This window comes from Eublepharis macularius, chromosome 11 (assembly GCF_028583425.1).
Source record: "Eublepharis macularius isolate TG4126 chromosome 11, MPM_Emac_v1.0, whole genome shotgun sequence".
Lineage (NCBI taxonomy): Eukaryota > Metazoa > Chordata > Lepidosauria > Squamata > Eublepharidae > Eublepharis > Eublepharis macularius.
The window spans coordinates 66,722,551-66,736,233 of record NC_072800.1 but is presented as its reverse complement, the minus strand read 5'-3'; the positions used below and the strand labels follow the sequence as shown (position 1 = coordinate 66,736,233).

Here is a 13,683-nt window from a genome sequence, read left to right as displayed (position 1 = left end):
CATTGCATGCTGAGGGAAGCTGAGCCAGGTAATATAGTTCACTGTTGATCTCTCTCTATTACAGAATGTAGAAGGCATCACAGCCATCACTGTGTGACTACTTCCACATTTCAAACAGAGGACAGCGACTGACAGCGTAACAGCTCTAATAAAAAGCTTTAGTCACTGTCACCTATTCGATCTTAATTGGTGAAATGTAATACATACAGGTTGTTAGTGCAATACAGCACAGTACATGCCGCGAAGATGCAAACCTGTAATAGGACTTACAAAGATATCAAATGAGTTAATTTTGCGAACATTGTATCTGGATTTGAAGCATCTGAAATGATCACAGAATTACATATGCTGAAAGGACTTGGGCAGCAGGAGGCTTGAGGAGAGGACTTCGTTCAGTTATGATCTTCCCAGATCCTCCTTGCCGCTGCTAGAAAGGAAAAGCAAAGGAGAGAAGACAGAGCCACCAGCTTGGTCTGAGAGTGACAGCTCCCCAAGGAGTAGACAACTTACTCCAGTCAGACATAGCTCTGCAAATGGGTTCAATGGCAGCAACTGTTGCCTGTATATTGTAGTCTTCTCTATTTTCCTGCTTCCTCCCCCCCTTCCCACCCACCCCCTATCTTACCTTTATACTGTCTTCAGCCTTCCCTCCTCCTGGCAGCTTCTACCCTAAAATTATGGCCTAGTTGCAACTTGCAAGGTGTTGCCAAGCTGGGCCAAGCCAGTTCCTTGGTACCAGTAGCAAGGATCTGAGGAGGGCATCTCATTTCCCCTGCATCACCCTCCCCAACTATTTCCTCTTTCCTTTTCCTGTCAGCCCCTGTATCCAGTCCCCATTCCCTGCTTCCTTCTCTCCTTCCCACCCAGAAACCAACCTACCTTTTGTCTGCTCCCTATTTTCAATTGTATTTATTAACTTCATTTGCACCTCATCTTTCTTGCCAGTGGGGACCCAGAGTAGCTTGCATCATTCTCCTGTCCTCCATTTTATCCTCATAACAACCCTGTGAAGGAGGTTAAAGTTGGGAGTGTGTGACAGGACTATGGTTACCCAGTGAGCTTCCATGGGAGAATGGATATTGCTATAGATTGTTATAGATTTAAATCAGACGCTGTTTTAAGAACCAATCATTCTCAAAAGGAGGTATAAATATAATAAACAGAGACAAAATATAAATTGCCTCAGGTTGTAGCAAAGGTTAATCTAGTTAAAATTTCACCCCAGCACCTGCCTATTCCAGACCCAGCTCAACTGAACACAGATTCTTTATGATCCATTCACTTGCATGCAAACACCTTCTAGTCTTTCCAAGTGTAACTACTGTTACACCAGTGTAAATCAGAGATCTCAAGTAAAAAAAAAGAAATGTATGTGCATGTATGTATGTGTTAGTGTAGTATTCTATACTATCCCTAGGGTTCAACCCTGCTGGCTTTAAATTAATCTCATCTTATTTGTGGTCTTTAATCTGATTGGCTCCTCCTTCCAGAAGCTCCTGTAAAAAAAAGTAAGAGGAGGATGCTGACAGGCTGACCAATAACTAGTAACTGCAACTTGATAACGGAGGGTCTTCTTGTGATGAAAAAGGTCTAGTGGCAATGGAAAAGGAATTTTGCGCCATGTGGGAAAACAACAAGTCTGCCTTGGCCAGTAGAGGGCTACAAGTATGGCTGAGATTCTGTTCCTCATCATCATGCTCAGTGTGAGGTGAGCAGGGGGAGAGAAGGGGTTTAGAAGGTGATCCTTCCATGGGATCTAGAAAGCATCCCCCCAAGAAGGACAGCCATAGTGCCCCTCCCCCACCCTTCAGCAATACAATAGGCATTTTCTGTTGGAATGGGTGGTATATAAATGTATTGCTGGTGTTCCCCAGGTTGAAAAGATTGAGAGGAGGAATTCTGTGCCTTAAGCCATTCTGGTGGTAGGAATGGCTTAAGGCATTTGCTAAGACATTGTTCTTGCCAGCTACATTCAAGTCCTCTTCATGTTGAATTTTCATATGAGGCAAGATTCCTCGCAAAGAGTCATGGATACAGTGGCCCGATTTATTCTTACAATGCTTTACAGAAGTGTTTTGTAGAGCTTTGGGAATGTAGGCTGTTGGGAGGAGCAAAGCAACTACTAATGTGCATGTTGAGAGGACAGTGTGTGTGTGTGTGTTTGTTGGTTTTGAAGTGAGAAAAGGGAGTGAGGAAAACCTTTTGGAAAAAATTGCTCCAAGCAGCTGTTACATTGCCTCAGTTGAAGAAGCCGCAGGCAGGATTTATGACAAGAGCAAGTTCTACAGGACTCTCCTTCAGGACTTTGCTGTTGAGCTCATTTATCCTGGCACAGGCCTTTCCTTCAGGCCTTTCTTTGCTGAACTTACTCCCTGGACAGGAAGTTGGCCCCTAGACTGTCTTTTTGGACTGATTCTGGTGTCGGTCCTCCTAGTTTCCTGTCTAAATTCACTCCCTTGGGACGAAACTGGCCATGGAACTCAGGAACTGTAGTGCACTTCAGATTCTGCAAAAAGAGAGCCAGTTTGGTGTAGTGGTTAAGAATGTGGGACTCTCATCTGGAGAGCCGGGTTTGATTCCTCACTCCTCTACTTGCAGCCAGCTAGGTGACCTTGGGATAGTCACGGCTCTCTGGAGCTCTCTCAGCCCCATCCACCTCACAGGGTGTTTTGTTCTGGGGATAATAATGGCATGCTTTGTAAACCGCTCTGAGTGGGCATTCAGTTGTCCTGAAGGGCGGTATATAAATCGAATGTTGTTATAAGACAGCACTCCCAGGACAGTGGCTACAAGACAACTATGGACACTACAGGACAGTTACAGGACATTACAGGACAATTAGGGACCTGTGCTCTAAGGAGACTGTGAGTGATAGGGTTGCCAGCTCCAGGTTGTGACATTCCTGGAGATTTGGGGGGTGGAGCCTGGAGAGGGCAGGGTTTGGGGAGCGGAGGGACTTCAACAGGGTATAATGCCATAGAGTTCACTCTCCAAAGCAGCCGTTTTCTCCAGGGGAACTTTTCTCTGGGGCCTGGAGATCAGCTGTAATTCCAGATCTTTAGGCACCACCTGGAGACTGGCAACCCTAGTGAGTGAGGCCCTGGCTTGATAGGACATCTTTCATCCTGGGACTCTGGGTCTTTGCCAGGGGCGTGTGTGTGTCTATATCCATATCCAAGTTCTATTTATCTCTGTCAAATATTTGGTACTTATACCAAGGCTTACTTTAAGAAAGGAGATCCTAGACGAACACCCTTGATTGGGCTACAGTTGTCTGTGCAAATCTGAATGTTCTTGCCCTGAATGAGGGGTATATTGCATACATGATGCCCCTGAGCTCAGGGACATGGATGTGCAGGAACGACTCCTGTAGGAACCACAAACCTTGAACCTGAGGACCAGGTTCAAATCCCTACTCAGCCATGGAAGCTTGCTGGGTGATCTTCGGCCAGTCACACCATTACAGCCTAGTCTACCTTACAGGGTTGTTGTGAACAAAATATGGAGAGGAGAACAATGGGAGCCACTTTGGGTCCCCATTGAGGAAAAAGGATGCTTGCCCTTTATGTTACAAAAGAAAATGGACGCCATTGACTATATAGTCATTAAACTACCTCGAAGATTAAAGAGTTCTTCTATTTATACTATCTTTCCCCTCCCTTTTATTATTAATGCATGCCATCTTGTTCTAAATTTCCATATACTTTCAATATATTTTCCAATATATTTTCAACTACAATGTTAGGAAAAAACCTAGACCATTCTAATTCTTGCAAGGCCAAGAAAAAGATGAGATAAACATTATATCAAATGCATAGAGGTCAGCATACTTTGGGTAAGAGGCATATTGCTGATATAAATGCTAAAAATACAAATGTTAAAAAGTTGAAAATAGTAGTTGCAGAGAAAGTATGAGAAATAGTTAACATTAAGAGAGAGGTATTATTTTCACACATGACTATGGAAGCAAAATCATCTTTAACAAGAAGCATTTCTAATTTACTAGAGTTTTCTATGTTCTACATTTTTCTTTCTAGGAACAGGATTTTTTCTACGCTTGCTTGAAAACATTTAAAGATTACATGGAATAGTGATGTAGGTATATTAGCCAATTCAGGGTTTTGCTTTGTTTTGTCTAACCAAATATTTAGCATTGCTTTGGTTTGAATTTTTGGGTTAATATTCTTGTTAGTTGACAATTAAAATGAAATCAATAACTTTTATGTGGTTCCGAAACGCCACTGTTTGAGCAACTGGACACTAACGATGCCCACTCACTTCCACTGTTTACAAATTATCTCATAGTCAGAGACACTGTTAGACTTGGAGACTGTCCCTCAACCAACTGAAGAGAGAATATTGTTTTGATGCACAGAAATACAGTTTTAAAAAGTCAAGGTCTGCTAGCTGTTTCTCTGTAAACTCCCACAGCAGCTTTGCTAGAGGTCATGAATATTACATAAGGCTGTCCATGCATTCAAGTCAGCATCGGCTAAGCCAAATTCCCATAGCAACACTCACATAGATTTACTCATCAGTAAGAGATGCATCAGATTAGCAGGAAGTGCTCTATTGCTACTCCTTTTTTTCCGCAAGATGCTGTAACTCTTTCCTTTCAATGTTTAATTTTATTGACAGCCTTAGTAAAATGTTTACTTCTTCTAGAGTAGTTAAAAGTAGTCTTGAAAGGAGAAAATAAAAATACTCCCGTGCACATTTATCAACCTCTGGCAATCCAGCCCCCTTAGTTACCTCTTAGGGTGGCCATGACAGAAAACTGAAAACAGTGAGTCTGACCCCTACTGTGCTATTGTGCAAAGCCCCTTAAAGCTTTCAATTTCCAGCATCTTGAATTAAAGCAGGAACAGGGCAGCTGCTGAGAACAAATAATATTTTTCCTGATAAAAGATTCAGTGGATTTAAGAATTTTTTTAAAAAGTAGCTCAAGAGCTCTTATCGCACCACCTGAGAAATTACACTACTTGAATGAGGGTAGCTCAGTTTTGCTATTTTTGGAAAAGTTTATAGTTGTTCAGCAGGCTGGTTAAGACTATAGACTTAAGTTATCAGAAAGGCCTATCATTCAAGCAAAACAGTGTTAAGAAGTAACATTTTAAAATCCATCATTGCATGAAATTGCACAGAAAAGTCACCATTTTAAGTTTGCCATCCTCCCACTTCCACCTGCCATCCCCTGATCCCGTCCCACTCACCTGGTGGCCAAGGGGGAAGGGGGGAGCACAAACACGTGTCCCTTAGAAAATGATGTCATTTTCTAAGCATGATTGAGGAGCCATTGGGTGCACTGAAGCCCAGTTCACTAAAAATAGCCACGAAACAGGCAATTTTTACTGAACCGGGCTTCAGTGCACCCCATGGCTCCTCCGTTGCACTAGAAAATGGTGCCATTTTCCAGTGTGAAAGGGAAGCACAGGAATGTGCATGTATGTTGCATGTGTGCGGAAGGTATGTAACCCCCACCCCCCGCTTCAGTATCCCTGCTATGGCCCCTGGCACCCCAGGCAACCCAGGCATTGTTTCAATATTTTTTAGTTTTGAAACATGGATAATAATCAAGATAGTAGTTAAAATTATAAATAGTTTCCTCCCTCACTTCCAGAAATTTACTAAAATTAAAAAAAAATTTAAAAGGGAAGAGGACACAAAACACAGATGAACTGAGCTTCAGGAAGAAAGATGCAAAACAAAGGAGAATTAGCAAACTTATACCCTTATCTTGGAGTTAGTCCCATTACTCACAATAGCGCTTATTTTTTAGTAAACACATAGAACATTGTACTGGGTACCATTTTTTAGTGTGCCTTGTTGTCTTGTCTTTTAAAGGTGTTGTTTTTAATTGTATTGTTTCTAGGAGAGGCTTCTCCTTACTGTTTTGTTTTGGCAAGCCACCATACTGTTTCTTAAACAAGGCAGAATATCCAGGTTTAAAATAACAGAGAGAGAGGTAAAAGAGGAAGAACACAGAATAATTTTACAAAATAATTTTAAGGAACAACATCAGGTAATAACAGAACTTTTAAGAGGAGTGAAGTAACAGGATAATAAATGATAGCATGGACAACAAAGAAATATTAACCCAGAGAGCAGAGGAACTGGGATTCCATGAAATTACATATACCACCACTTCAGCTGGCCAAAGATTTACTTACAAAGATTGGCACATGCCACATTTTGGGTGTTGGTGTTTCTAAAAAGTAGTTTCCAAATATTTCTGAAGACAAATTCTGCATTTTACATTTCCCAACCTACTTATAAAAGCCCTACTGAATGCATAAGAGTCAATGGCTCTTTTTTTGCAGTTCTCTTTTGCTGTTCTCTAGAGGGGAAAAGGCCATCAATAACTTAGAAGACATCAGGCTACGAGACAAGCCATTTCCACAAATCAAAACTACGAAGAAGCATCTTACCTTTGCTTTTTCCAGCTGTGTCTGGGCCTGTCGCTCTGCCTCTCTCCGCACTGCCTCTCTGTCTTCCTCAAGAGATACATCTGAATCGGATGGGCGGCTAGTATAGGAGTCCGCCGAACCCTAGATACAATGAAGAGAAAATTAATATTAGACAAGAAGAAATCAGTGCAACATCAAAAATAACTGTGTTAATAAGGCTGTCTCAAATTACTTCCATATTTTTTTTACTATTTTCAGTACTTTGATTTTAAAAAATCCATGTTTAAGTTCCAAAAAGCATTAATAAGAAAAACAATAACTACATTGGTTGTTTTGGTCCTGAGAACATACAAAAACAATCCTTCTACACCCTCTATCTTTGCCTTTTCTCCCCTTCGTAGTCAGAATATGCCTTTTGCTATGCAGAGCTAGTTTCTGTGGAGGAACACCAGTGGTGCAGTGCAGGGCTGAAGGACATGCAGCAGTTCCAAGGATAGTTTTAGATAAGCAAGGCTAATGTTAAACAATTTAATTCACGCTAAAGGTAAAATTCAGACTAAAATGCCAAGTTAGAGTATATAAAAAAATCTTCATTCCTGAAGACAACTCCATCTTAGCTGCAGGGCAGCTCTTCACCTGACGCTCTCCCCATCATAAAAAATGGCTCAAATCTATCACAGCCTTTCAGCAAAACCAGAGCACAAATCAAGTAACAGCTGACAGAATACGACTGGCCTCAAGCACATATCCAGTCCTGGGTCACAGTGCCAGAAAAGCTCAGTAAAATAACTATCACATTTTATGTCTCCAATTTGTTTTTCTCCTTGCAATCAAAAGAATGACAATCTGCTAATTCAAAACAGAATGAAAGCAAGTAGTCCTTCCCCATCCAACCCACCTGCAAAGCAAAATATGCCAGCAAATGGAAATTCGGTGCTTACACAAATATCAGAATTCTTCAGCCGTCCTCCTTTGGCTCTTTTCAGAAGCCTGATCCAGGTGGCCTTCATTAGCCAGACAGCTCTGTTATTGTCCGCAGCTGCGGCGACCGGCACTGATTCTCATAAAACATGTGCAAACCGAGCACCGCAGAAGCACTGCTCTTTTCCTATCCATCCTCTGCTGCAAGCTCATTCCTTCTCTTTCCTCAGCTTTGCAAATACTGAGTATTTCTGTGTCTAGTGTAAGTAAACTCTTAATTTACCCATGGCACCAAAAAGCAATGTTTAATTCGGGAGGAAAAAATCCTAGACTTCAAATATATTGTAGGAGATGCTTCAGTGATGTAATTATCAGCACAGAAAGCCTGCCTTTGTTGCTGTTATTTTTTAAAAAACTATTATATATAGGGCTCATCAAGGAATTTTTAAAAATCCTGTGCAAAATATAACATTTGCAAGTACAAAGTTCATTCCATATCTTCAGAGCTGTGTGTGTAGTGGGGGTGGGGAAACAGGCTTTTCACATCACTGAGCATGCTCCATATGTACAGCCTATTACGCAGATGCTCACATCACACAGTGTTGCTAGTCTATGTCAAATTACCATTTTACATCTCAAGGGTAAACAGCTGGAAAACAGCAAGGTCTTTGGAAAGATGCAGTAGTTGGTACAGTATTTTATTTTTAATAGATATTGGTCAAAAACTGCATTTCTTCAGATGAATGTAGTCTCTGTCATACACTGCTCTTTTCTGATCTTTCCAAACACTGAGTTAGAACCATACGACAAAGATCTATATCAAAAATAAACCAAATGTGCCCAATTAATTTTTCCGTATTTTGCAGTTATTAACTGAAAACGTTTCTCCCAGGGAACAAAGTTGGTAAGGAATTAATGCCATAACACATGCAAACAAGAAGCCCTATTCAGCATGGTAGGGAGGAAAGGCAGAAGCCAATTTTGTAATTTTTCAGCCAGCAGTGACAGGTAGTGCTTGCTTCCACTACAAAATCTGCCCTAAATACAGTCCTTTACTTTTCTTAAAAGCAAACAATGACTTGAAAGGAAGGACTGCATTGAGCGCTGTTTGTGGGGAAGCTTGTTCTCTGTCCCTGGTGAGTCCAGCCTTAAAGAAATAAGCACAGCATCATCCTACATTTGTTTCTTAGTTACACTACAGCATGATGGAATGGTGGAAGGTGGCTTCCACATATAGGAAGTCATCCCTTTTTACCTTTAGGTACTCCCTAGGTATGCAGAAAACATGACTTTGTTAATCGACCAAAAGAAAAAAAAACTCTCAAAAATGACTTGTTGAGATAAAAACATGTTTCAAATATTGCAATGACAAGAATAGCTGCACATCAGTTAAAGAGGAAGGGGGTATCAATCAGCCTGCAAGAGCCCCTGGGCCCTGACAGCTTAGAGAATCCCAGAAAAGGTAATTTTAAAGGATGGAGTATAATTTTCAAGTTGTTCTTGTCCAACAATTAATTGTAGGTCCCAGTTTGTACCTATACCTAGTAGGAAATGGACTGGGCCCTGTATGGATGATAAAAGCCACAGAATCTGGCCATCCACAGACAAGGCAGGGGTCCCTGCATACTTGAGGATGCAAAACATGACTTTATACATGAACAATAGCGGGGATGCTTTAAATAACCTAAATGTCCTCCAGAATGTAGAGGCTGTTAAGGGCAACTGAATATCAAAGAGAAACCAGCCTGTTCAATCCCTTAAAATAATGGAGAAGGAGATCTGATACCATACTGCCTTACAACATGATTGGCCATTTCCACATGTTACATGTTATTCCCTGGTGGAGTAGCAGGAAACATCTGCACCTCCTTGGGCTGCCAGACCTGGAGTTCTCTTGGTATTACAGATGATCTCTAGATTACAGAGATCAGATCCCCTGGAGAAAACAGCAACTTCCAATTGCTTACTCTGTGTGGTATCACATTCTTACTGAGCTTCTCCTCCTCCCAAACTCTGTCCTTCCCAGGAACCGTTGTCCTAAATCCCTAGGAATATTCCAAGACTTTGCAACCCTAGTAGCTAGTAGCTCCATCAAAATTTGCAATTGATAGCAAACAGTAATTTCAGGAGTAAAAGACCCTAAACAAAAATCTCCAACATGATAGCTAGTTTGGCCCAGTACGGCACTAAATAAAAAATACAGTAGAATATCATATGTAGCATATGGGCGAATTTTCTCTGGGTCCTATTAGGAGGTAGGAAGACAACACTGTATCTAAAATCTTTATCAGAACATGCAATCTATCCAGCTTTGAACCACATAATTTATATGGGGGGATTTCTGATTCATGTCTACAAGAACATCCATCACATTTAGGCTACATCAGAGCATAGCAGAAAAAAGTTCTTGTATAACTTCAAATATAGTTTTCCATTATGCCACTAATCACTGTTACACAAATGGACCCTTTTACACAAATGGGTCCATAACTTGGCTTTGTGACCATGTTCCTCTAATATATTGAGTTGTATCACATGGATCAAAATTAGCATGATAATTACAGAAAGTAAATTACACACAAAACCCCCTAAGCTTGTTCAAATATCTTCCCAGCAGAATCCAGCTTTTACCAAGCTAAAGGTAATTCTGACAATTACATGTTAATGGAACAAATACATTAATTTCTCTCAAAGCATAAGGCATGTCATCAATATTATTCAATATATTTGCTTTCAGATGAAAATGATTAAGGAAAACAAACACTCTGTTTTTTCATCTACATCTTTGGTATGCTGGATCCAGGTAGTCAATGGTCTTAACTGGTAAATCAAGCTAGGACATAATATTCATTAAGCAATGGAAACATTATTTTTATTATTAAGCAGCAAACATTTTAGAGAAGGCTCAGTCTTGTGAATCTTTGCAGACATTGCAGATGGTTCCAAGTATGGTCAGACAGTACAATACTTTGCAAATGTTTGGAGAATATGACAAACAGTGTATTGCACAATTTTATTCCATCTTCATGACATGTCAAAAGAGCATAGACGATTGTACTGAGTGCAGAGCAAAAATGGAATAAGGCCAGATCTCTTTGAGATAGTACCAACAGTTGAAGACTTGAGAAGTATTTTATCTTCAGTAGTCAATTATGAAAACATCCATGAACGCCTAAATCATACTAAGTTAATGTGTGAGAGCATTAAAATTTCTGACTTGCAAAATTATATTGCTGTAGAAAACACAGCAGTCCTGATTGACCTTGACATTATATCAAGTATTATCATGGGACAATTGTGCAGAGGGGTTCTCCCCAAGTACATACCTGGACTGGTTTGCTTGCTGTAATCAGCAGAAGTAGGGAACCCTTCAGTCTTTCCAGTTTTTCACAAACATCCTTTACAGCATTTCCTCCTTAAAATTAGAGTTGCTATTTTTTAACCTGGCAAATTATGGACAATCTAGTCATCCTTTTAAACAGCAAGGCAAAAAATGTATAGCATCAAAGGCTTAATGCAATCATCCAATCGTTACCTATGTTTGGTCACATAGTTTTAATTATTAAATATTGTTGTTGTTGTTTTTTTAAAAAAAGGTCATCCTTGGAATGAGATCACAGCCCCTTAGCAACCCATGCAAAATTTCAGTTTTCATAATGGGCATGATAGATAACAAATACTATACATTATAACGAATACTATTGTTACCAGAACTGCTCTTATTAATGGGGGAAATTAGCTTTAGCAGTCTGTAACTTAAAATTAGCGCGGATCTTAACCTATGTTTATGGAGGTCCCGATTCCTAGACACTCTAGTGAAAAAGAGGCAGACTACAAGTAAGTTCCAAACACGTGTATTTAGTGTGGCGTAAGCCTAAACTTGCACAAGCATACAAGAGAACATACAAGATCTAAGAAATACAGAGTAGGAAATACAGAGACTTTCGCATTAGCTGGTTCCCAATGATGATGGGGAATACTCACTTATCCTGAAGCGAAGCAGAGACACAACAGCGAGGGTGGCCCAATGCCAGCACTGGGACCACAGACGGACAGCGAGGGGTTCTGGATAGGAATGGCCTAAGCACCGTGTGGTCTGAGAGACCAGCTTAAATACCCCAAAACGTACCCTGGGGCTGGTGCTGTACTTGGTGGTTCTCACAGTTTAAAACAAAGGTTCTAATGGGTTACTGAATGGCTTGGATGGGCCACTTTGGTACTCAGATTGCGATAAGTGACACCTCAGGAAGAGGGGACAAAAGAGGGAGGGGGAAATCCGAGTGGGCTGAATGGATGTTCCAGCGGACAGGGCTTGTCCTGATGTCATCAGCTCTGGAATGCGGAGGTTTCTTTGAGATGCATTCCCTAAGTGCTTGGGATGGTCGGCACTTAGTTCCTTCTCCGGGGCGGCTCCTAAGATATGCAGAGCGGGGCGAGGTACTCTCGCTGCGGACGTGGTGTGCCCGCTTCGCCGAAATGGCTTCCCAAAGCAGTCTTCTTCCCTGGATCTTCTGGCTGCCTGAGAACATGGATGCCGGCTGGGCATAGCTGGGGCTGGATAGCAGGCTGCCCGGTAGCGAGGGCAAGCTCGGCGACCGGCCCGCGGGAGGCTCCAGGCGGGAACTGACCAGGGAGCGCCTAGCCAGGCTCGCTGGAGGTTTCCCCGGCAGGCGCCCGGCTGCTAGCAGCGGCTTGGGCCCATATGAGGCAGGCTTCCATGGAGGCAGGGGGAAACAGCACACAAAACACAGTCCAAAGCAGGGAACAGGCACGGTCCGTGGCAGATGGCAATGCAGGCACGGGGCACACTTGTAATAAAGTCCAAACATACACTGGGAAATCCAGATACAGGTCAGGGCAGGGTTGCCCAGAAAAAGAGTCCTTTGTGCAGTTAACCAAACATGGAGTCAGGGAACTACACAGTCTATTGCAGCAGCAAGGTAATTAACATGCAGGCAGGAAACTGACACGTGTACCAGAACACACACGTGCAGGGCAATCTTTGGTGCAGCAGTAAAACAGCAACGCAGGAAACTTTAACACAGTTCATGGCAGGCCTTAAAGCAGGAGAGGGGGCCTACTTGGCAACACTATGCATCATGCCACTTCAAAATTCATTGATTCTATTTTTTTTTCATTCTGATGTAGTAGTTTTTTAAAAGTGTACTTGGTATTGTTTTCTGCTGCCTCCAGAAACCTACATCCCACACTCCAGCCTCATAATGTAGAAAGTTTGCAAATGTTGTTTGCAAAGTCAGACTTGCTTGCCCCACAAGTCTTTGATCAGCCTTGACTCCATTTTCTAAATATGTACTGAAGAAGGGGAAACCAGAAGAAGACTTTCAGATGGTGTACTGTATGTTGCCTAGAAGTCCCCCAAGGTTGTCAAAGAATCTGTATTCTGTACTAATAGTTCTTATTTGACAGAGAGTGCTTGCTTTTATTACTTCACGTACGGTACTTGGCTAATGAGGTACACAGTGGCACATGTTGTCCTGCCTAGCAGCAGTCACCTTCTTAGTGTTTCAAAGGGTGAAATTAGACATGATACATCTTACTCTGAAATAGGCTTTAATAACATTTTTTTAACCTAGCTTTGACGAAATATTTTCAGTTACTGCTTACCAGTCTCTAGTCTGAACATATCTGCAAGCTTGATGTTTCAAAGGTAGCGTACCAATTACCTTAGCCGCACTGATTACCTCTATCTATGATGGTGTTGCTGCCACTTCACTAATGAATAGTACACTCATTTAGTTTCCATTCTGGATGTTGCCTGCAGTTGTTTGAACCAACATTTTGGAACAGCAATGAAGTAGAAAAGTACTTGCACATGCAAAATTATAAACTGGGCAATCTATGAAGCATATGGACTATACGTATGTCTTTTAATGGATATTTCTTTTTGTGGGGACATACTTACTTTAGCTTTGGCCCCTAGGCAAGGAGTTACCAGACCTTTTCAGCTTGTGGGCACTTTTGGAATTCTGATATAGGGCGGTGGGCACAACCAAAACATAGCTGACTTGGGAGGCAAAGCCAACAACAAAATGTTAGGGAGTAAAGTTATACACAACTCAAATAGTAGGTTTTAACATTACAGGCAGAAGCTTTGTTTAACATAATGCTTTTTAAAATTAACTTATTGTTTAAAAATATTTTCTTGCATATACACAAAGCAAGTGTATGCATTGAGCTAGCAAAGAAACTCTCCTTGAGCAGTATGTCTTCATTTTGAAGACATCTAAAGCTCCTATGTAAAAGGAAAAGCAAAAAAAATGCTTCTTCTCCTGGCTGTCCCCTTACATGAGGCCGTCATTTTAACGTTAGTATAGTGGGCGTTTTTAATGTCCAC

The 13,683-nt window shown here is 41.4% G+C and overlaps 1 protein-coding gene across 1 annotated transcript in view; it reads right to left on the bottom strand.

The window, feature by feature from the left end:
- The window catches only part of CACNB2 (calcium voltage-gated channel auxiliary subunit beta 2), an 81,628-nt gene that overhangs the window by 48,790 nt on the left and 19,155 nt on the right, over window positions 1-13,683 (bottom strand). Inside the window, exon 2 of the mRNA XM_054991489.1 lies at window positions 6,429-6,548. Within this exon, the coding sequence (XP_054847464.1) occupies window positions 6,429-6,548 (120 nt within the window). The remainder of the gene's footprint in view (window positions 1-6,428; window positions 6,549-13,683) is intronic.